Source organism: Biomphalaria glabrata, chromosome 4 (genome assembly GCF_947242115.1).
Source record: "Biomphalaria glabrata chromosome 4, xgBioGlab47.1, whole genome shotgun sequence".
Lineage (NCBI taxonomy): Eukaryota > Metazoa > Mollusca > Gastropoda > Planorbidae > Biomphalaria > Biomphalaria glabrata.
Window position 1 is genome coordinate 20,492,822 of NC_074714.1, and position 24,831 is coordinate 20,517,652.

Sequence of the window (24,831 nt, forward strand, 5' to 3'; positions counted from 1 at the left end):
ACATAAGAAATGGTACTGAGTATACTAGGTAACAGATAGACCAAGAAACAGATCACTTAACCTAAAGAAAGTAGCACTATAAGAATAACGTTTCAGTCATCACTGACCATCACATTTTTATAAGAATCGTATGTCCCATTGGCCCTTATAGCTTGGCCTGTAAAGGCAGAACAAAGTAATGAAGTTAAATGGGTATTACTTATTTCGACACCAATATTTGTGTTAATGGAGATAAAAAAAACAATACCAAAGAATCAGTGGTGTAAGTAACTTTACAGTCAGTAGCGAGGCGACCAGGGCACAAAACGGCTCATGACAACAGCTGGGTTTGAAATAAGATTGAGGTCTTCTTACGCCGTCTAGTGCATGGGACGGTTAACTCTCTCCACAAAGATCGGTCATAGGCGACTTCCAAAGCCTCTTCCTAGCTTGTGTCCACAGATTTAGGTTTATGACAAACAACAAGGTTACAAAGACGGTTTGTGTGGAAAGACACTCAAAATCGGCCCACGAAAAAGTCCGCTCAGCCATTTAAAAAGATAAGTGTCAATATTTTCAGAAAGAATGTCAGAAACAATGAACTACAAACTAACAACAGCTACAAAAAGATACAAAAAGAAGAGACGTGCTGGTGTCGAGAGTGTTAGCGATACAGTTGTGTTTGTTCGATTAACGACTTGATACCACAGGATACGGAGATTTATTAATACTATTATTATTGCACTGTTAATATTCATGTGTATTCAAGGAACTCATGGCTATGAAGATTATAGATATAGTTAACTCTTAGGTGTCACTTACAAAGAATAGAAACAGGATTAGTACGGCATTTGGACCCCGTGATGACCCGCTAATCACTGTCAAACAAGTAAACTTAAACTCTATGGCCACATCACAAGGTCCTCACGACTCGCAAAGGGAACAGTACCAGGAAAAAAGATAAAGAGGAAGTCAGAGAAAGCGATGGGAAAGCAACATCAAAAAAATGGACAGGCCTGCTTGCAATTTTTCGCTTTCAGAAAAGAAAAAAAAGTAACCGTTGCATCAGAACTTTGAAAGATCTAAAATATCATGATGTCTAATTTCAATGTTTTTTCTAGTTTACGATATCTAAACCGGACAGACGGACGGACGAACAGACAGACCACTCAAACCTAATAGCGTCTATCCCCGGAGACCGCTAAAAAAGATATTTTAACACAGTTTATTACCAAGTGGTAGATTCATAATTTAAAAAAAAAAACTTACAAAAAAAAAAAAGCTTATATTATGTTTAATTGTATCAATTAGTTTGGATTAAACGAGTAGGCTTAAATTAAATTTTCAAGAGATCTAGGCTAACAATAATAAATCTGTGCGATTAGAAATATTTTTACCAAATGTTTTGTTTAGCGCAATTTCATGCTTTTAGTTTCCAATAAATTGTCAGGACTCATCAAGCCACTGTGCCACTGAAGTGCTTATGATTTAATAGGTTTCATAGCTATCAATTCTTAGTTTTATACTTATAAGCAGCGACCTAATCTTCTAATTAAACTTATAACACAACATCTGTCATGTAAAATTTCTTGCCCTTGCTCGATACAAAACAAAATAATTAATTACCAATAATTATTTACATACTTGGTTAATTTAAAAAAAAAAAAGATTCTTGTATTGTTAGGTAGAGGAAATCATTGAGCGAAATTTAAACTTGATCCGAGATTGGATGTGGGAAAAATAGTTTTTGTTTAACGCTATTCATGCTTTTAGCTTTCTATTTAAGTTATAATCCAATCACTTATCTGGACCAGTTGGGATAGGAAAGAAGAGGTATCTAGATACATTAATTTTACCGTAATCGCTTGTTAAGAGCATTTATAAAAACAAAAAGGGAAACGAACTGAATTCGAATTTATGGTTTTAGCCTCCTGAAACCGACACACTAATCACTCTGCTAGTGAAGTGCTTATGAAAATAGAACATGGTATAGTTATCTATTGTTTGTTACAAACTTAATTTGTATAGTTATCTATTGTTTGTTTCAAACTTACTTTAAAATGACGATCTACAAAGGGGACTAATTCAGCTTATAACACCACTTCAATCAAGTACAATTTCTTCTCCTTGTCTGAGATACTAAACAAAAAAAAAAAACAACTGTTGTGACACGGTTACTATGTGTGGTCAACCGTGACACACGGTCAAGTGTTGGGTATCGGAGAGTAAGGGGACTTGCGGGAAGTGACGAGTGTGTTGTAAATATGTAGAAGGAAGTCATCTAGTGGAATTGTCTTTTATTGTGAAGAATTCAAACATAACATATTTAAATAGCCGATACATTCATGTCAGGCTAGTAGGAGATAAAGTACAATTAAAACGGGTTTACCCGATTTGTTAAATGAATGGTATTATAAGTAAGTCAGGATGTTCTGAATTCGCAGATATACGATATAGATATATGCTATTTTTTAATTTTTTTTTATGGACTGCAGAGTCAAATTTTCTTAATTCTCTATTATCACATTATCTACAGATAACCAGTTTATACTTAAAAGGACTTGTTTCTTCAAAAAAACAACTAAAAACCAATAGTTAATCAACTAATACGTTTTTTTTAATTGATTCTTGTTTTCAGGTAAAAAAAATTTCAAAATTTCAACTTGATCCGCAATTGGGTGTCGGAGAAATAACGTGTACAAACATTTTACCAGACAAAGTTGATACAAGCTTTATAAAAAGAGAATTCACGTGTATGTATTCTTGTGAACTCTTCAGCCCGAGAGGCTTGTTTGCTTGATCATTAGCATTACCTTTATGGTAGGTGATGACAGTAGATGGTCACTGGTAACTTGGCCCTGGCTAATCTCTATTTTCGTAGCTATTTAAATTATTATCTGCAGGTGATGGAAAAGTAAACTAAAATGAATAAACCTTTATAATGTATTGGTTATAATTCAAACAGTTGAACATGTCTGATTTCCGTTTCAGTTGTGTACACATTTTGTTTTTATTTTGTATCTAGTGTCTACGTTAGATGGCCAGTGGTCAAAACTTCGGGGTTTTGTTGACGTAAGTATTGCGTATTTGTGTAAAATAAATCTTTTATCAAAAACTAGCCTGACATTACCCGCGGCCTGCGGGTCTTAGTTTGTGTTTACTAATCTAGTGGATTGGATTTAAATGTATGTTTAACTTAGCTAATGATCCTTTCAAGTTTTTCTCTTTCGCTACGAAAATAAAATTAGTTTTGCGAAAATGGGTTTACCTGAAGCCGATACATTCATGTCAGGCTAGTAGGAGATAAAGTACAATTAAAACGGGTTTACCCGATTTGTTAAATGAATGGTATTATAAGTAAGTCAGGATGTTCTGAATTCGCAGATATACGATATAGATATATGCTATTTTTTAAATTTTTTTTTATGGACTGCAGAGTCAAATTTTCTTAATTCTAATTTTACAATTCCTCTTTTCAGCTTGAAACTCGACTTCATTGAAACTGGAACCTGGGCGGGTGGAGATGAATCTCGAAAATGGCTCTAACAACTTTCCTAGAAATTTGACAGTTAACGTACATCTTTGGGGAAAAAAAACTAGCTAATTGGCTACAACAGTTTGATTTCGGTTTGATAGTTATGATTTTACAAAATATAATAATGTTAGAATTAAATTTGCTGTAAGTGTAAAGGTTAGACAATAAAGGTCATGAACACACGTAAGTCAGCGGGTATTCCCGCATGTCTTTATTAAAGAGTGAAATAAATCTCTAGACGCTCAGGAACATAATTTGTATTGGTTTTATTAGAAATCTGTCTTCGTCTGCTGTCTTTGTATGTTTCTAAGTCTGGATCTCTATAAGACGAGCACCAAATGATTCTAGATTCGAATATTCTAGTCTAGATTACTTTTATGTTTCTAAAACTAAATTTAGATCACCAAACTAACGTCTTCAATACCTCATCTCAAGATACAGTTTTCTAGTCTATACTACCGTCTCTCAATAACACCAAACTAGAGCTATATATACCGGTATATATTTTCAGGCCAACACAAAAGGAACCAGAACTTTTGTTCCATTTTTTAAAAAATCTATCATTTTCATTGGTTATTAAGCGCAAAGTAAATCGCTTTGACTTAAGAAGTCAGTAGCTTCGTAGATCAGGAATTGTCTTTTTTTTTTAATGTTACTTGTTATTTACATTGAAGTTCAATTTAGCATCCTTGACCTTGTCAGTTTATCGTGAAACAATCATAAATACAACATGTGCTATTTGTGTTTAAAAGAAATGTCAAGTACACTTTTGTTCGTAAAATGTATTTAGATCTGGATATTATTTCAAATCTATGTTCAGGCTGAGGTTTTCTATTCTACGTGTCACCTTTGAACCAGGAAGTTGTTGACTAATATAGTAACGACAAGTACTTCCAACAATTACATTGATTTTCATCTTTTCATCGCGGTACTTCTTTTCCTGAAAAGGCTTCTGCCACGTATTCTGGCCATAAAAATTGTATCAATAAGCCGGAAATAGAGCTCTCTAAGATTGAGGTCAAGAAAAGGAAGAGAAGGCAGGCACTTGGCTCATTGAATGACTGAGAACGAAGATTTGAATTCCCTTCAGTTGGATTGAGATTATTGGTTCCTGGACTCGTATTCGCGCGGTAGCCTTTACATTTCGAAGATAGAATAGAATATAAACAACATTTCTGAAAGCGAGTGTAAACAATATGTACACTTAAAATCATCGCTCTATCATTTTGTAACGTCATTGTGATTATTAAATTTATACATGGGCGTAGTAGTCAAGGTGAGAAAGGGGGGGGGGGGGAGTTTCGAGGCTCAACGCGAGCGCGTTGTCAAAGAAAAAAAACGAATCCCCCCGACCACCGAAAAAAAAAATCCTGTCTACGCCACTGGATTTATAGGCTTCCATTTTGTTGCATTTGTTTACTTTGATATCACTCAATATGAATGTGACAGGTCATGGGCAATATGCCAAATTTAACAAAGTGTGTGTGTGTGTATATATATAAGAAAAACGCCAGAGAAGAAAAGCAAGGCCAATGACACTAGCTCCAGCTGGAATAACCTGCCCAGTGTGCAGCCGAATATTCCGGACTCGCATAGGTCTCACTAGCCACATGAGGAGGCACAAAACCCCAGTGCAAAACCCTCAGCCCCCTGGATGACAAAGTGATCATCATCGAACCACGATGGACGCTGGATGTAGGACTTAAAGGGTTAACACATTTAGTGTATCGTGCCATTGATTTAACTTTAATTAATGCACTGGCGCCTAGTGCGTTTGAGTTGCTTCCTATGCAAGTTGTATAATTATTAATAATAAATGATATAATGATCAAATTAATAGTAATAGTTATTGTAAAATTTAGATGAGGGGCCTTGCAAGCATCCATTATATTGGGCCCAGCAAATTGTAATGCCAGCCATATATATATATATATAATATATATAATTTAAACAAATCTTCTTTTGTAATTTAAAAAGAAAATTCCTGTAGAGTTTTTACAGTAATTCCCAGGAAGCTATAGTGAAGAGCATATTATGGTTTAATTTAGATATGGTTCTCAGCAATGGTGACACTCCTCAGGCAAGTGCAATGCCATCCATGTGATTAAGAAACTACAATTGCAATAATTTAATGCCTTCTAGGATGCCAATTTCTGTTTCTTTAATACAAGATTTCTTGGTGGCCTTAAGGTTGATAAAACAGGTGAAGTAGAGTGGACATTTGAGGCCAAGTGTTTTTTTATATACTATGTTTAGCCACCACAAGAGAAGAGGCAGCTTAACACCACCGAATGCTGTCAAGTACAATTAAAACTGATGAGACTAGGAAATATTCCATAGCCAGTATAAAAATATTGAATTATCAGATCCAAGCCCAGAACATGAGGAATTTATAGCAATTACTCTGTAAACAAATTGACACTCTACCTCAACAATGAATGAATCAATAAAATTAGTGAGAACCAGTCAATACAAGTTTTAAAATATTAAAAGCATTTTTAAAATTTATTTTATGTACAAACAGTGCCTTGTTTTGTTTAGCTTTGCCATTATCTAATCCAAAAATAACAATCTCTAACAGTGGTATCATTTGATATAAAAACATGTCTAACAATGGCATCATTTCATATATTAAAAACAATAAGTCTAACTTATGCATTATTTAATATATTACATTATATTAATATTCAGTTAAAAAATTAGAGAAAAAAAATGTGTTGAGAAATTTCGAGTATGTCTAACTTAGCTACTGTACACACAATATCAAGAAGGTTTTGTTTCTTTAAAACAAACACTAACTCGTGTACCAGCCACTCTCTATTTTAATTATGACACATTCTTAACTACAAACCTTCTATAAAATGCTACAGACAAAATAGAACAATTTCAAGCAAACATTTATTATTCATGGATGACTGAATGTAGATCAAACTTTAATTCTTCTTCAAACAAGAACAAAAAAATTTTAGTGTTGATCTGTATTTTTCAATTTCAATAAACTAACATACTGTTATCTATTATCCAATTATCACATGTAGCATGGGGACTAATAAATACAAGAGTAGGCTATTTTGTCAAAAGAAATGAAAACAAAGATGCTTTATAAAAAAAATTACAGCATATAAATACACTAGGTATACATCAACCATAAAAAAAATTACTATGACAATGCTGATAGAATCCAAGAAAGTTAAGAAGATGCATTCATAAAACTGTTTTGTAGTTGTCAATTTGCAATTTTATGTCCATAGATTAGGTCTGCAAGCAAACTTCTTTAAGATTTTTTTTTAATGCGCAAATCTTTAGTGATCTTAGTTTTTAAATATTTATTTATAAAGTTTCATATTAAAAAAAAATAATATTTAATCTGCTCAATACATACTCACTGATCAATGACAGTACTTTGGATGACTAGATAAATTGGGTCACTCAGAGAGCAAATGTACATCTGATTTATTAAAATATATATTATCTATCATGTGTAAAAACACTTTTATTTTTCTGATATTTTGAAATGTAAATAGTTAGTACTGACTATGAAAAAAAAGGAATAGAATTCTTTACTATGTAGTTTAAAATACACTGTTTTTATTTATAGTATAATTAACAATTAGATATAATAAAAAGAAAAAAAACAGGTCAACAGGTCAGCAAAGGGATATTTGATTATTGGGTTAATAAATTCAACAAACTTTAATTTTGTAAAAAAAAATGTCAATAAAAATTACTTTATACAGCAAAAGAAACATGATAGCCCTTGAAATAAGTGCATTCAGTGATTGTAAATTTTGCTATAAAAAAATATAAGTGTCTATGAAGTGTGATAGACAAATAAAAAAAAGTGAGGTCATAAAATGTTTCCAAGAGAGATGGTTATCAAATTGAATCCTGTTTTAGTTCTTTCTGAAAGAGATGTGTACAAAGTATGAAGTTATTAATGATGAGTCAACTCTTTTTTTTCTTATTATTCTCTAGTCTAAATAAAAGCTCATACCACTCAGCCTGCAATTTTGGAATACATTTTTGGAGAATTTAAAGCAATGGACTGCTTTGTTACTAGCCACACTATTGCTGACAGGAACAGAAAGGCAACCACAGCAATACTATATCAAAAGTGAAAGATTCAAAGGGACAGGAAAGTGATAATATAGCTTTCAAAACATGTATATACAGTACATTTAGTGGACCATTCTCATTACTAACAACTGAAGTGACTCGGGTGAGAAAATGCCTAAAACCAAATCACTTCATAATGAATAAACATTGCATTGCACTAGAAGACACATTTGTGAACAAACTATTTCATTCAAAAAACATTTTAATATCCATTCTTGAACAATAAATTTGATTTTAATCTGTAGAGAACCACACAATGCCCACAGATGTTTCATTTCTATAATAAGATCCATTCAATTGAATACAATTCAGAGCTAATCTTCTTTATGGTTGATGCTGCTTCAGCTTAAAACATGCTAATTCATGGGCCTCCTGCTAAATAATTCACTAGCACTCATCACAATCACCTAGCAATACAAATAACTATTGCAACTAAAACAAATGATAGCCTAAAATGTATTTAAATGATTTTTAGTGAATAAAAATATAAAATACAAGAGTAAGGTTCAAAACAAGACGCTCCATAGAAACAATAGATGACACAGACATAAATGATAGTTTTGGAATTAATTTCAAAAAAGTTCTTAAGGTTATTGACATTGCACTATCTTATTCTTAGAAATCAACATTGAGAGCAGTGTCATGCCCTGCCATAAGACTGCAACAAGAAGCAATGTCAACTTAATCCTTTACATAAAAATCTAAATAGAGCATTTGATTAAAGATATCACTTGTTTTTTCTTTTCCTGGCTAAGTTTTAGTCAGATGAAATTGAAGGACATGTAATGGTTCAAATAAAAAGCAATACATGGAATGGCACTTAGTATCTGAAAATTCACCATAAAACCATAAAGTATCTTCAAAACAACAACGTAAATTATTAAAAACAAGATAGCCCAGTGATGCCCAACCTTGTACGTTCTGCAGGCCATTTTATTTCCGACAGTCGTGTCGCGGGCCACATCAATGGAAAGATGAAAAAAATGAAATAAACTATTTTAAATAGCTTATTACAAACCTGTGGCTCTAGTAGGCAACGTAACGTAGAAAACAACTGTCTGATTCGCTCGAAATTTCTCAAGCAGGGGTGTCTGGCTTTGTAAGTCAATCAGTTGCAGATCTGTTGGGGCACTCCTCAGAGTCAGTAAAAAAAAACATTTCGAAATCTGCTTCTCTGTCGGAACAAGCATTGTCTCATTTTATTTTGAAAAGCGATTTGTACAATATCTTCCACTCATTTTGCAATTGTCATGTGAGAAAGACTGAAGGCTTTTTTTTAAGAATTAATTTCTTTCATCACTGCCAGCAAGCACTTTTTGGACATTTCATTTCTGATGCGAGCAGCTCTGTAGTTTTCCCTTACCATCAACTCATTTTCTTGACTCTTTTTGGTAAATATTTTCGTCAATGGCTGAAATCACTCAACTAGGCGTAAATTAACAATCTTTTTTTATGCGGCTCAATCCAACAATGTCTGCATATTTTTTAATGTTTGGTTTACAATGTATTTTTATGTTATCTTAAGCAGCCAGAAAATTAAAAGCAGCCACATTTTCTGTACAAATCAAATCAATGTTGGATTATTATCAAAAAAGCAAAGATCTGTCCACTTTTTCTTGAAGCTTCTACATTAAGAGTAGAGTCTAATCGCATTGATACCAAAGGAACATAAACCAACTGAATGCAATAATGATGCCCTATGTGACACACCCAAGATGCCAAGGACACGGCCAGCTTGACAGCAGCGTCCAAGAATAAAAATAACTGTCACCTTTTGTCGCTGAAAAAAAACAACTTGTGTTCTTCAGAAAAGTAATATGATTATTTGACTGTATTAGATTGGAATGAAATCGATTCATCTCTAACGTAGGGAAAATACATTTTTCACCCTTTTTATTTTCTAAACTTTGTTCTGATGTTCGGTGGGCCGGATGAAGCCACGCCAAGGGCCGGATATGCCAAGCGGGCTGTAGTTTGGGCATCACTGAGATAGCCTATTAGCTTACTTTCAATATAATAATAAATACCCATAAAATTATCTTATCAATAGTCATGAGATTTATACAAAAGTTCCAAGTTCTGTCTATTTAATTTCAATACAGTTTTATTATTCAAACTTAAAACTTTTCGACTTTTAGAAAATAGTAAAATATTTAGAAAATGGTAAAAAATTTATTTCCTTGGGGAGTTAAAACATGCACTCGAACATTTTATATACAAATAAAAAATGGTGCTTAGGACCTAAGTTTCATTAAATGATAACTAAATTAATGTCATAAGCATACTTTTAAGGCATATAATATATTAAGTTATTTTAAATGAAATATGGAAGAAATATCTGTGGGTGAGAAAGCTCAACATAATTGTATAGCACTAGACCTAGACACCTGTTCTTGTGCTACTGTCACTACTGTTAGGTTTTGGACCTTTCAGGCCCACTTGCTCAGCAAGGCGGTCGAGGAATGAGCTGAGGCCATTGCCTGAGGAATGTTTGACCATCTGTGAGTGGACAGTGGAACTGTAAGCAGTGTTAAAAAGTTGACTAACAGCATCCAGTCTCTTCCACCTCATTGTAGAAACATTGATGTCGACTGCTTCATTACAGCTAAAGAGAAGGTTAAAATAAAGACTTCATAGCTTTATTATTCTCACTAGCTAAACATCCATATATAGTAATCAATTATATACAGCACTATGATAAAATGTTTGCTAAAAACAATTTTTTTTTCAACTATTGCATAGTTGTTTGCATTATAAAACAAAAAGCTATAGCACTTAATAAAGAATAACTTTTAAGGCTTTCTAATTTCTTTGCAAAATTTGTGAATAATTTGAACTAAAATATGTTTTAAAATCATTGTAGCATAAATTTTGCAAACAATATACAGCCAACATCATTTTATTATCTCAGCCTGCACCAATTGATGATTTTATTAAATTAACTTTTTGAACTCAGTAGAATGTGATATTTTAAAGTTGATATCTGTGATCAGTAACACCAACTAGTTTAAAGACTTTTCTTTAAAAAATCCTATTAATTTTATATATATATATATGACCATATATACATATCTTTCAACATTAAAATAAAATCACTTTTCATTTTTTTTTAAATTGGAAAACGCAGCAATTTTTATTTCACAATCTTTTTTTTTTTCATGTAAAGCATAGACTATATCCTTGCCTTAGCTCAAATGGATAAGCTATTCTTATTTAAGATGCCCCATATGTTGTATGGAAATGGAAAAAGAGAATGCTGTTTCAATGTAGGTATTAGGATGATTCAGTCAAACTGGGAATTTCCATTTGTTTGGACCAATAAAATAAAAAAAATCTTTCTGCTGTCTTTACTTTTGATACTTTTGCTCTTTGTGAAAAATTCATTTATCTATAGCATTCTAATTCAGCCATTTTATATTTTTATATCAAAAGTAGAACAGGTCATTCTGGGAAGTTAAACATGAAAAGACAAGAGAATAACAAGTGTATCTCACTCTTTGTCATTTTCATTATATAAGCAAGTTTCATCCTCATTTCATCATCATCAAACTCTATTTGAGTGAGGGCTTGAGAGGCTCAAATCCTCTCTTGCAAAAGCCCTAGACAGAAACCCTGTTGTCTTACATAGGGTATACATGTCACCATACAGGTTGAGAATTTTTGGTTTCCCAGACCTGTCGAGACAGAGATCAGCAAGTCTGGGGCAGTCAAAATAAATATGAGACACGGTTTCCTCTTCTTCCACACAGTGGCGGCACCGTTAATACAAATTTGGTCATAGCCGTGAGAAATATGAGCCAACAGGACAGTGGCCTGTCCTGCACTGTGCTATAATAGCTTACTCAGGCCTGGACAGCCTCCACCACACGGGAAGTGCCTCGTGCGCTCCCAGACTCCACTAGCTTTTTGGGACTGGGACTTGTTCCAGCACTCAAACCACTTTCCTTTTCTGTTTTTTGAACAACCTAGCTTAGTGGCCTCATTTCATCATTACATGCATTCAAACTTACGAACTGACGTGACTAGATCTATCTGTACTGGATATACTGGTAGAATTTTTAGAACCCTGAAGCATATTTTTTAAATTGTCACTGCTTGATATAATCTGCCAACTGAAAAAAAAAAGGATTAAAAAAAAATAAAACTAAATAACTGTTAGACTAAGAAATCTTTAGCATCTAAATAGTTTTCAAGCGCCTAAGCACAAGTTTATAAGTTTTCTGAGTTGGATGCACAAAGCTTAAGCCTCTTAACTCTTCCCAAAATAATGGCAAAAATTTGAGATTTATAAATGGAGAATTGTAATTCACTGCTAACATTTATAAAAAAAAATAAAAGCAACTTTGAATTCAAAATAACATCAAGTAATTGTGCTTCTAGTTCAGCCCACTGGTAGCTCAATTTAAAGTTTAGATTGTATTTGAATAGTTAAAAAGATTAACATTTTGTTGATGTGTCTAGTTCTAGTTATATCAGTAAACATTTCTAAGCTTTTTTAGTTGGACTACTTTGTCTCGTACCTGCCAATACTGTTAGATGAGCTCATTGTCTCTTGTCTCTGCGGTACTGACATAGGACTAGAAGCTCGCAGCAGAGGACTACCCACAAAGTAGTTTGATTTGATCGACAATTGTTGCTGGCTGTCAGTAGATAGTCGTCTCTGTCCCACATTTACAGGTGAACTTGATAAGTTATGTACAGGTGAGCTTGATAAGTTAAGTGCAGCAGATGAGGTCGCTCCAATGGGTGACTTTGACCTTCTCTGGGAAGTGCTGTATTAAAGAAGTCTTGTTATAATTTTAAAAAAAAAATGCACTCTAAATAAATAAAACTAAAATAGAAAAATTGGTAAATTAAAAAAATAACTTTGTATCAATGACAAGAAATATGTATTTTACATTAAAAGTTTAAATTTAAACTTCAAGTTACATTTAAAAATTGTCAACATTAATAGCACTTTGAATCCTACCCACTGCATGACATTTGTGCTAGGGTGTCATTATCTTTAGATCTTAAGGAACATTTGACATATGTAAAACATTTTTACAAACAAATGCCTTTTCCAGTTGAAAATTATAAGTAGCAATAATTCTGTATCTGTTACTATATATTCACTACCATCTCAACAATCTTTCTGTTTACTTTGTGAGAGTTGAGGTCCTGTTCCACTCCCACTCATCCTCAGTCAAACTGACTCCATTCACATCTTCATCTGTTAGGCCTAAAGTAAAATGAATGTGGTCAAGAGCCTCATTGCTGCCTAGGCTACTGAGGCTTGTTATGCTGCCTTTACTTGGTACCAGGTATGGATCATCTAAAGAATATAGCAATGTAAATTACAAGGGTCTAAGCAGCACCTGTTAAGCATTTAAAAAATTGAGCATACTGTAAAAGAAAAACTTTTTAAAATTGTAAATGAAATTGATTTTTTTTTAAATAGTTAGCTTGCCCTATAGTCACTTACTTTGGGTCAAAAGTTAATTTAGTGGAAATAGAAAAATTATTAAAATTAAAAAAAAAAAAAAGTTTGCAAGAGTCCAGAGTAATATCAGGAATTAATTTGTAAAATATTTACAGGGAGGAGTTATTTTTTGAAAGATTTATGAAAACTCTGCTATACAGAAATGAAGCAGAAACTGCTTAGAAAATTTATAGTGGTTTAAAATTTAAAAAAATAACATGTTGAATTCATTATTAAAAACTGAAATAAATCTCTGGTATAATGTACAAGTATCTATACAATACAATGACCAACCACTTTTACTATCATATAGTTGTCAACTAGACATAGTAATAATTTTAACAGAACTATTCTCATTGTAAATCCCAATCAATATTTACTAGGACTTAATGATTATAACAGCCACACTTGGTATTATTAGGTAATTTAGGAACACTGAAACCAAAGTAAAATGTTTCAAAAGTTTTGTTACAATGTAAAAAACCCCCACATAAATGGGTGACAGAATGTGTAGAGACAGTACCTAACAAAACTCCATGAAAACTACTGTCTGAGTCGACCCTGAATCTGTGCTGCTGGTTATGTGACACTGGTGCAGTGGCAGTATCTCTGGGTGATGAGGCTAATGCCTGTGGTGGTAATGGCCTAATAGCATAACATGACAAATTTAAAATGAGCAAATCTTGAAACAATTTCTTCATATCTAATTTGTATAATAATATTAATAAGGCTTGTCTTCGAGTCCGAAACGCTTCAAAGACCAGCTTTGGCATCAACTTTCTTTAGCTGACTTAAAAGAGAGCACCTGGCCTCAGAACAAGACAGCTGGAGGTCACTTATAAAGGCAGCGGGATACACAAGTGAGACGAAGAGAAAATCTGCTGCTGGGGACAAATGCAGACGGCGAAAAAATCTAAATCGACCACCTGCGGACAATGGTTATGCTTGCCCTAATTTATATACATGTAGCTAAAAAAATAATTACAATCTGAATATCTGTATATCAATAGTTTACTAGCAAAGAGATGTGTTTACAATGCATTAAAGCAGACACTTACATAATCAGTAAATGATTACAACTCTGAAGTTCTCTAAATAAAATAAAAATAGGCCAAATTACCTCGGTGCAAGAGAGAACTCTTCAGGTGCTATATCTTTTAATACTTTAAAACAAAAATATAACACCTGAAACATACAAGGGGTAGTTTAACAAAATTATAAAGATTCATTTTTCAAATCAACATTAGTGGCTAAATTAATGGAAAACATTTAAACAACAAAATCAAAATTTTCTCTTTAATTTCAAGCATGCAATACCTCTTGTTCGTTGTTTAATCTGTCCGGAAGATCATGACTGAAAAATAAAATGAAGGGAATTAATGTGAGGAAGCAAAAAATTGATACATTCAATAAATTCAGTGAAACAAAAAAAATTTAGCATTTATGTTACCAGCAGATTTTGGATAAAAGAAATGGTGCAGTCACAAGAACAGAGACAAACTACTTTTAAATTTTGTAAACTTGTACAAATAGTTCTTAGAAAAGTTTTGTCTCAATATTTGTGTGTGTGAACAGACCACTTAAGTATTTCTACACATCTTGGCACAATCAAGTCTTTCATTTGTAGAATGTTAGGTATGGCTGCTGACGTTTGTATCTTATTGAGATGCTGTGCATGGACTACGAAGCCTTAAAACCTATACCGGTAAGTGTCTTCAATATATAGATATATATATAAATATAGAATAGTGAATACAAGGATCAACTAGCAAGTAGAACAAAGACATTTGAACTAGCAGAACTTGCAAGTAAGATGAAAGATGTCTGTGCTAGCAGGACTTGCAAGCAGGGGCGGACTGGCTATATGGGCAAATGCCCGGTGGGCCGGTACCAAATGGGCAGGTCTGGTTTGCGACCAAAGAAAAAAAAAATTCAATGCAGACAACTTTTAAAAAAAGTGACAGCAGCAAGACACAATTGGCCGAACACGTTTTCTTGTTTTTTTTTAATTATTAATTACAATTAATTTTGTTTGAAATTCAACAAGAATATCAAGAAAATACACTATACACTGTACGTATTATCATCTGCGAAACGTTAGACTGTACTTTCTGCTATGCACGAGCGGCATAGACTGCTTTGATGTCGTCGAGAATGTGTTTGGCCTAATCATTTTGCTGGTCGGCATGGACCTTTGATGGCGCTCCCATTTTGATTGCTCCTTCCCTCCCCTGTATTCTGATGGTTCCATTGTCAGTTAACGAAAAAGAGGGATGAGAGAGGTTAAGTTAGAAAACATTGATATAATGCAGCAAAAAAAATAGGCGCTACAATTAGCTCTTTAACAATACTTAATAGAAATTAACTTGAACACATACACACTGCCGTGAAATTGCAAACCGCCCAACTTATTCACAGCTCAGTATGGGTATAAGTTCTACTTTCTGCGATTTGAAAAGAAATAGTAAGTTTCTTTTTGTTTATTTTTAAAAAACATAGATCTAAAAATACTACATTTCAAGTTTACAAAAAAATATTATTTAATTAAAAGCTAAATCTACATCTAAATACATTTGGTAATAGTTTAGATGCCCAGATACCTTTACTGACCACCATGTTGTTTTTAATTTTTCTTCTTTTTTTCAATAACTTTTTTAAAAGAGATTTCTGTTCTTATGCTGTCAACTTATGCATTTTTAAGTGTATTTACTGAAATGAAGGTCTAAAAAAAATGTTAATAATTTGATGAAGTTGTTTCTTCATTTTTTCAATAACTTTTTTTAAGAGAGTTTTTTGTTCTTATGCTATAATTTTAAATTAATTTTAATATTAGATCTAATAGCTGCTAGAAAGAAAGACAAAACAGCAACAGAAAAATGTTGGCAAGTAATTCAAGGGAGATAGTCTAGTATTAAGCCTTAAAACCAAAATGGCGTATTTCCAATGACAATATTTGGTAATAAGAAATAAAACTTAAAAATTTATATTTTAAAAACTATTTATCTCTGAGGAAATCAAATTACATATTTGTAATCTGCATTTTTTTTCTGCATATTCTTAAAATATAAGAGAAACCTGATTTAGCGTTTCTAGTCTCGTAAACTAATACCATACATTTTTATACTATTATAATTAATGGCAAACTTATGCTTAGTATGAAGTCATTAATGATGAAAATTATTACAATAATTTATAAAGCGCTGTCACATCCGATATTTAATGAAAGGAGATTTAATTTAAATTTTAAATAATGGGTCATGATATATTCATATACAAATCGCATTTTTGAGAATGTACTAGGACGAAGCAAGAGCTTTTCACATTAAGTAAGTACCTCTTTAACCATTCTGCTTTCTCTTATCTTTTAATGGAATGGGTTGCCTGAGTCAGCCAGGAAACAAATGATTAAGCATATTTTAGTCACAGATCAACATGCATGACTAGATTGACACATGAAATGCGTAGGACGTAACTATCTTATTTTTTTAAGAAAGGTCTGTAATCTATAAGTAATACCAAAAAGCTTCAAACTCAGTTTGCTATTGTATTTTTTAGTTTCCAGACTACATACATGTATAAATAGAATACATTATGTAATCCTACGAATGCATCCATCCACTTTTCGATGCGTTATCAAACTTTATATATTTTATAGAGAATTAGGCTTACACCTATAATATAACACATGGGCGTAGTAGGGGAGGGGTTCAAACCATCACTTGCCTCAGACCTCATTGTCTGAAAGGGAAACTTTACTTACTGCCCAAGTGCAGCGAACTTAAGCAAACTACAGTCACCAAATTTCATGAGCGTAGCCAAAAGGGGTTTTGTGGTTACCCTCCCCCTCCAATACAAAAACTAAAGCATTTTACCATTTTCTACCAGTCGCTTTACTCACAGCGCTCCCCCGGACTCCCTACCTGTCCCTTGGCGGCGTGTACTGTCTTTCCACTTATTATAGGAAGAGAGTATTCTAGGCTAGAAAAAACGTTTGAAAGATCAGAATGTAATGAAGATTAATTACATATACACTCACACTAATATATATATATATATATATATATATATATATATATATATATATATATATATATATATATATATATATTGCGGAGTGTGGTAAAAATCCCCCCCCCCCCCCAAAAAACTGAAAATATATGACATGCCATTTGTGGGCCGGTTTATATGGTAATGCTCGGGCCGATTTTGATACCCAATCCGCCCCTGCTTGCAAGTAGGATGAAAGATGTCTGTGCTAGCAGGACTTGCAAGTAGGATGACAAAGATGTCTGTGCTAGCAGGACTTGCAAGTAGGATGAAAGATGTCTGTGCTAGCAGGACTTGCAAGTAAGATGAAAGATGTTTGTGCTAGCAGGACTTGCAAGTAGGATGAAAGATGTCTGTGTTAGCAGGACTTGCAAGTAGGATGAAAGATGTCTGTGTTAGCAGGACTTGCAAGTAGGAAAAAGATGTCTGTGTTAGCTTTAATAGTCAAGAACAACAGTGTAAAGTTGGGAAACCTAATGACATCAATAATGAAAAATTATAATTAACAGGTATTTGTTATAATTGGAATGGAACTCCCCTCTCTACGTCAGTTTTATAGACAATGAGAATGCTTTTGACAGCGTGGACAGACAGACCCTCTGGAGACTTTTGATACACTATGAAGTGCCTGAAAAAATTACAAATATCATTAAGAAGTCATATGAGGGGATGACTTGCAAAATAGTGCATGGCAGACAACTGACAGAGGCATTTGAAGTCCAAACAGGAGTGAGACAAGGCTGTTTACTCTCTTCCTTATTTCTACTAGCCATAGATTGAATCTTGAAGACAGCAACAGAACAGAAGTGGAATGGTATACAGTGGACACTGTGGAAACAGCTAGATGACCTTGACTTTTCAGATGACTTGGCTTTTCTTTCTCACAAACAGCAGCAGATGCAGGAAAAGATAAATGTTGTAGACAATTCAGCTAGAAAGGGTCTTACCATAAACAGAGGGAAGAGCAAGTTGTTCAAGATAAAGGCACCTAACAATACACCCATTACAGTCCAAGGTGAGGCACTGGAAGAGGTGGAAAGCTTCACCTATCTCGGCAGTATCCTAGACCACCATGGAGGAACAGATGCAGATGTCAGACTCGCATTGGTTAAGCTCAAGCAGCCTTCCATCAGCTGAAGAACACCTGGGGATCTAAGGAAATAAGCCCCACCACCAAGATCAGGCTCTTTAACACTATTGTTAAGCCAGTACTACTTTATGGAGCAGAGACCTGAAGAACCACCATCACCAAATTGAAAAAAATCCAAGTATTCATTAACACCTGCCTGAGGAAGATTCTTATGATCTGCTGGCCAGACAAGATCTGGAATGAGGAACTGTGGCAAAAAAAAACAAAGCAGCAGCCTATTGAAGTAGATATCCTTCAGAGATGGATAGGTCACACCCTGCATCCAACATAACAAGGCAAGCCCTAACCTGGAACCCCCAAGGAAAGAGAAAGAGGGGATGGCCCAGGAGTACATGGTACCATGATTTGGAAGCAGATGCCAAGCAGATGGGCAAGACAGTTGGGACAGTTGGAGAGACTCACCCAGAACCGAGATGCCTGGAGGAAGCTGGTTGGTGGCCTATGCCCCAGAAGGGACCACAGGCAAAGATTATATTAGATTAGAATATTTGTTTTAAAAGGTAAAGATCAGACAACAGACAAGCAATTTTATACCTGAACCCACAACAGTTAGTGAGATTTTTATTTGGTTATAAAGACTTCTATTGCTCTTCAAAGGTTTAAACTCCCCAAAAGTTAAAATAAAAAATAATTCAGAATTTCAATGCCATTATGTCCAGACTCTGAAAATATTGTAAAACCCCATTATTTTCCACTTTTTTCTATGGAAATATGAAGTGTGATATATTGATATTTTAAGAAGCTGACACTGTTGCCAACTTTTAGAGACCAAAATACTGGGTCTAGCCAGTAGGTAAAAAGATTTGAAATGAAGAAAATAAAATTTAGCTAAATAATTTCATTAAAAAAGTATTTCTAAAAATAAATAAAAATATCTTGGAAAAAAAGTATACTTTATTAATAAATACTTATGACTATCTTGTAAAGAACTCACCCAAAGAGATACCAGTCATATCCTAGAGTCAAATACAATATTTGAACAGGTGAAAGGGATTTATGTATAGCTCCATCAGCCCACAAGGACAACCTTAGTAGTGAAATGAACAGTGGTGTTCTGTCCCATCCTGATATACAATGTACTAATAAGCCATGGGTCCCTGAAAAATAAAAAAAACAACCCCACAATAAAATGGGAATCATTATGGTAGTACAAACAATCAGGACACATTTATGAGACCAAATAGGAAACATGAAGTTTTACCTTTCTTAATGTACTGCAGAAGTAATTTTAAATAGTTCTGTGTTAATTCAACTAAACTCCACTCCTAAAAAAAAATATCAAAGGGTTTGTAAAACTAAATGTCATTTGAATAATAAACAAAACTAATAAAAGGAAACCAATGCAATCAATTACTACAAAAGATAAGCTAACAAGAGTTTAGCCCATGGCTGATGCCATTCAAAGTATAGTAAGCAAATATATAATTACTCAAGTCTCGCACTTAAAAAAACTGTATTACCATCTGACCAGTGTGCACAAGATGTTCTCACATCTGCTTGACTAAATCATTCAAATAATAGTGGCATTAAAAATCTTAAAAGCTGTTAGGGTTAGGGTCAGTTTTATTGAATTCATATGAAGCTTGAACATAGCTGCAGAGACATATGTAAGTGTGACAATATATATTTAAGTGCCAGATTACTATGATGTCTTGATGTTACTATGAGATTGTGTTGATCAGAGAATGCATTTTGGATGTTATAATTTGTATGCATTTCTATTTTAGACAATTTCAGAACTCTCCAACAATATCGTGATGCCAGAGATACTACTTTAAAGTATAAACTCAAAACTGAAATCTTTTTTAAATTAAATAGAAAACTTTAATTCTGGAACTAAGAATCACTTTAATACACACTACATAGATAAACAATACAATTTAATTTAAATTCTTTTACTCTAGTTGTCACTTTTCTTCTTATTCTCCCTTGTATTAGCAACCAAACTATTTTTAGAGCATAGGAAAAAAATGTCATCGTTTTAAATAAACTTGTCATTGCTTGTCAACGATATACAACCATGACCTTGCGCTGCAGAAATTCAATTTAAAAAAAAACTTAATGCAACAGCTACTTCATGTTACACTACACTAAGAGTTGGCAACATTTGTGTATACATTTTGTAAACAATAGAAAAAATCTATTAACAATGAAAAGGAATTGAAAAAAACAATTTAAATGTAATTAGACCTAATTTTTTTTTTTTTAATGTTTCTCAAGAGTCAGCATAGAAACCTCTTTTAGAAACACTTAGACAATAAAGAAATGGATTTTAACTAGTGAGCTCTGGAGATAAACTATACAAAATTAATAATTTCCTAATTATTGTCTATGCTAAAAAGAATGATCCCCTGGACATGACTTAATTGGCTTTAGAAAAAAAAACTTTTATGAAAAGCATAGTAGTAGATAAACAAAAAGCAAAGATTGTGTAACATTATTGAGTGTGCAAATGTATCTTTCACTACTAAAAACTGCTGAGAACTGAAACAAATGCTATGAATTTATGAAAGAGCTAACAATGATGTCATTAAAATCCTTCAAGTTTTTTTTTTTTATCCATGAACTTATGATTTAAAGAACTTTTTCTGAAATAAATCCAAAATAGTAGTTATTTTTTTAGAAGACTTCCTGGAGCAAGAATATATAAGCAAATTCAGCTATATTCATAAAACCAAAACCTCTAGGATGAATATCCCTGACAAACTTCTAATAAGAATAAGTTCACTTTGTATTGAATTTCAAAGTCAAAAAAAAAAAAAGTAAAAAAATACACTCACTGTATATTTAGACCAATCAATGTTTAAGTCTTCCACAAGAGGAGAGCTAGGTAGCTCCAGTGATGAATCATTTAAAGCCTAAAAGATATATGAAATATTTGTACAAATATATTGTTTTTAACTCTATCACATACATTACTAAAAAGTAATAACCAGCTAATTATTTTTTTGTTAATTATTTGATAAGCATTGTATACCTGACCCCAGTCATACAAAATATTTTCTCCCATATAAGAGTTATCCTTCCAGTTCTTGAAAAATTCACAACCTAGGAATCAAAGCAAGGGCATAAGGTTATAATTTAGTCTAGTAGCTTATAACTTTAGATTGAAACATTCAATTTCGTAAGCATCAACTCTCAGGAGCCACAAGGTACTTACTATTTCAAAAACCTATTCCTACCTGGATAAGGCATTCCTAATATACTAAAGTCTGAATATCTATTTTCTTTGTCCACTTTCTCAGAAGATGACACTCTAAAAAATGAAGACATCCAAATACTTCAATATTATTTCATTTAGTTCATTTGTTTACTTTTTATCTCTTCAAATATCTCTTTAGAATTGTTTACCTACTATAGTTATATTTTAAATAGTCTAAATAACCAAACATTTGAAAATAAACACCAAGTTGAAGTTCTATCAAGATTGTACTTTAAACAATAATTTAGTGGTAACTAAGAGGTTTAAACATATGATTGTATATTTTATTCAATAATGAAATTATGAAAAACTATTGATAGAATTACACTAATTACATACGCCATTCCAAATTTGATTTTCTTTTTTTCCACCATCAGGTCACATATATAGGCCACATCAAAGTGCTTCAAGAGCAGAATATCTTGTCCACGGATCTTGTCAAACATATCAGTGGTGCTAAGTAATTCATTAAAATTGATACTAAAGAGCAGTATATCAATGACATGAATCTTTTAAGGCTTTATAAAAGTTTTGTCTCTTCTTAAGGATTGGTATTAAATAGAATGATTTCCATTGATTAAGACAAGACAAAGTTTCATTTATTCCCTCAACACAACATTTGTGTCTCTATTTCTAATAACATTTTTATTGCCAAGCTTAAAAAAAGTTAACAGACTAGTAGCATTCTGATTATAAACAAAAAAGAATAGTGTTTTAACAAAGAAAAAGTTTGCTTATGAAACATTTCAAGAAATTTCATTCTTAAATTACACCTTCATTCAAATGTAATAGTAGCTGTCAAACTAGCTAAATTTCTTTTTAAATAATTTTTGCTTAAAAACAACAACGAAACAATAATTAGTTGAATAGAAACACATACCTAAGGTCTTGTGGCCCAGAATTTTGACCTGTTGTTTAAGATAAGATAAAATGTTATTAAACACGACTATCTTTATACAACATCTACAGCATACAATACCATGTAAAAAAGATGATGCTTTATTAGATAAAATTTAAAAAATTGATAAACATTCAAAGTAAACTCTGAACCATTAAAGATCAATTTGTTTCATTTTACATTTTGAAAATCTTAGCAGTATAGAAAAAAAAATTAGTAAAAGCACTCTTAATTTATTTCTCCTCAAATATAATTATTATAGATACAGCCATCCAACTAATAGATCAATTCAAACTAAAATAAGTAATTACTCAAACTCTAAAAAACTTTGTGAAAGCTAAAAAGAAAAAAATAGAAAAAAACAACAACTGACTTGACAAGAAATAGTCTGTAGTAGATCTCCCAATCATTTCAGCAGCTCCAGACAATGTTGCAGATCTACAGATGTGCTAGAAATAATGAAATGATTTCCAATTACAATCTTCTATATATATTAATTAAGCTTTACTAATTTTAGACTTCTAAGACTTTAATTTTTTTTTCAAAACTTACTTTGCCTTGGTAAAATATTACAGGAACAACAATCCGAGATCGACAACGTGCACACCTGGCATTTTTCATCCTCTGCATAATACTCTGAACATCATAGTGGCTTTCCACACTAGGTGGAATAAAAATGTAAGGGGATTTGAATTAAACTCAAAACTATAGATTGTCATACTTTAATATAACAAAAAAACAGTGTTAGCATCTAAAGTTTTATTACAACACGCACATAGTAAAGGTCAAGACACAGAAAAATGTCAGTACATGATCTCACATGAGTTCACAAAAATATAAAATAAAAAATAGGGCCGACAATTGATATAAACAAATTAATCACAAAACAAATTTAGACTATATTTACATTGCATATGCTAAATATTATTTGTAAAATAAATTGAAGATGCTGTGCTGGTATATATCAATACAATTTATATTTTCACACATTTCTTAACATTCAATGAAATCAAACTAAAAAAAATAAAATTTAATAAATGAAAATGTAGTTTGATTACAGTCATATGGTTCAAAGAGATATCTCTAAATGTAAACTTCAATCACAGTTGGACAAAATCAATAATTCTATTAGCATGCTGAACTAGCTATAAACTTACTTTTCACTACTTGACTGAGCATCTCTTTCAAATTCCACTATAATCAGCTTCATGGGATAGTGTCCACACAGTTCTCCATTCAAGTTGGGCACAATCTTTATGAACAAAACAAATAATTAGAGAATGTTTATCAAATATGGTAAATGTCTTGGTGACCAAGTGGCAATGTGTTTCATTTCTGAATATTTTGTAGTTTTTTAAAAATCAAATATTAAACTTATTTTTACTGTACCTTTTAGAACAATAATACATTTTACATTGTTATGAAAAAAATAATTAAAATAAGGTCTTACTGTAAATTTATAATCCTTAGAGAAAAGTAGGATGCATCTTTCCATTATAGTTTCACCCTATAAAAAATATAATTGAAACAGAAAAGATCTAATTTTTGTAAGAAAATTTAATAAATAGGTAAAAAAAAGTTATTTTCATGATTCAAACAGATGGAAATGATTGAACCTTTGTCCAGCATACAATATACACCAAACATTCCTTTTTGTATGTCAAGGCTTCAAGGCCATTAAATGGAAAACTTATTACTTTAAAGGTATTACATTCCTAATACGCTTAATAAAACAAAAGTATAAACTGCAATGCTTCAATACAATGTAGGGTCAGTCTTACTACATGAAATGAATGATATCAATTTAGTAATTTACAATTAATGAAAATATATAGATCTAGATCTAAATTGATTCTAATCTAGATCGTCTTAGTCTTAGACTAGTGACTAGATTCTAGATCTAGGTCTAGATGATGATAATCATAGATAATGACTAGATTGAGTAGTTCTTCATATAGAATTAGATCTAGATTTGTAGATTATTATTATGATTAAATAGATTCATATAAAATATAATATTCAGTCTATTACTACTATATAGATCTATCTATTAGTATTAGATCTAGATCTAGTATTACATTCCAACTGGGGCAACTCTGTCTCTATTCAGAAAGAGTTCAAGTTTTCAAGATCTTGAGTCTTGACAATCTCTTTTATCTTATTTCATAAATGAATTAAATGACGAAAGCTTACTTTGATGTCTGCAGTTTTGACTCTGTGACTAGTTTTCATAAAATGATTAAGGAGTTTCGAAATATCTTCTTCTTCAACAACGGTATCAACATTATCGCCATCCATTTCTCCGCTACTGTGCTCGCTCATAATATGTATAAAACTCTGAGGGTTTGTTTTTGTTTTGCACTGACTCAGTTATCTGCACTTGCAATGAACATTTACAAAAAAATAAAAATACTAATTCCCTGAAATAATGATACTTTCAAAC

General features: G+C 32.4%; 1 protein-coding gene across 2 annotated transcripts; it reads right to left on the bottom strand.

Moving 5' to 3' along the window:
- Positions 1 to 5,990: 5,990 nt before the first annotated feature.
- Positions 5,991 to 24,826, bottom strand: LOC106058338 (myotubularin-related protein 14-like). Of its 2 annotated transcripts, none has more exons than XM_056027155.1 (19): positions 24,582 to 24,826; positions 23,839 to 23,895; positions 23,546 to 23,640; positions 22,941 to 23,049; positions 22,762 to 22,837; positions 22,371 to 22,398; positions 21,830 to 21,970; positions 21,471 to 21,544; positions 21,266 to 21,336; positions 21,069 to 21,146; positions 19,490 to 19,553; positions 19,223 to 19,385; positions 14,409 to 14,445; positions 14,212 to 14,276; positions 13,615 to 13,736; positions 12,773 to 12,944; positions 12,151 to 12,402; positions 11,641 to 11,742; positions 5,991 to 10,235 (listed from the first exon to the last, which is right to left on the bottom strand). In XM_056027155.1, exons 1-19 carry the CDS (start codon positions 24,708 to 24,710, stop codon positions 10,010 to 10,012), a joined length of 2,061 nt encoding a protein of 686 aa, XP_055883130.1. In that variant the 5' UTR covers positions 24,711 to 24,826; the 3' UTR covers positions 5,991 to 10,009. The 2 variants fall into 2 exon arrangements, with proteins under 2 accessions (XP_055883130.1, XP_055883131.1); XM_056027156.1 differs by having other exon boundaries at positions 21,830 to 21,946; positions 24,582 to 24,825.
- Positions 24,827 to 24,831: the final 5 nt, after the last annotated feature.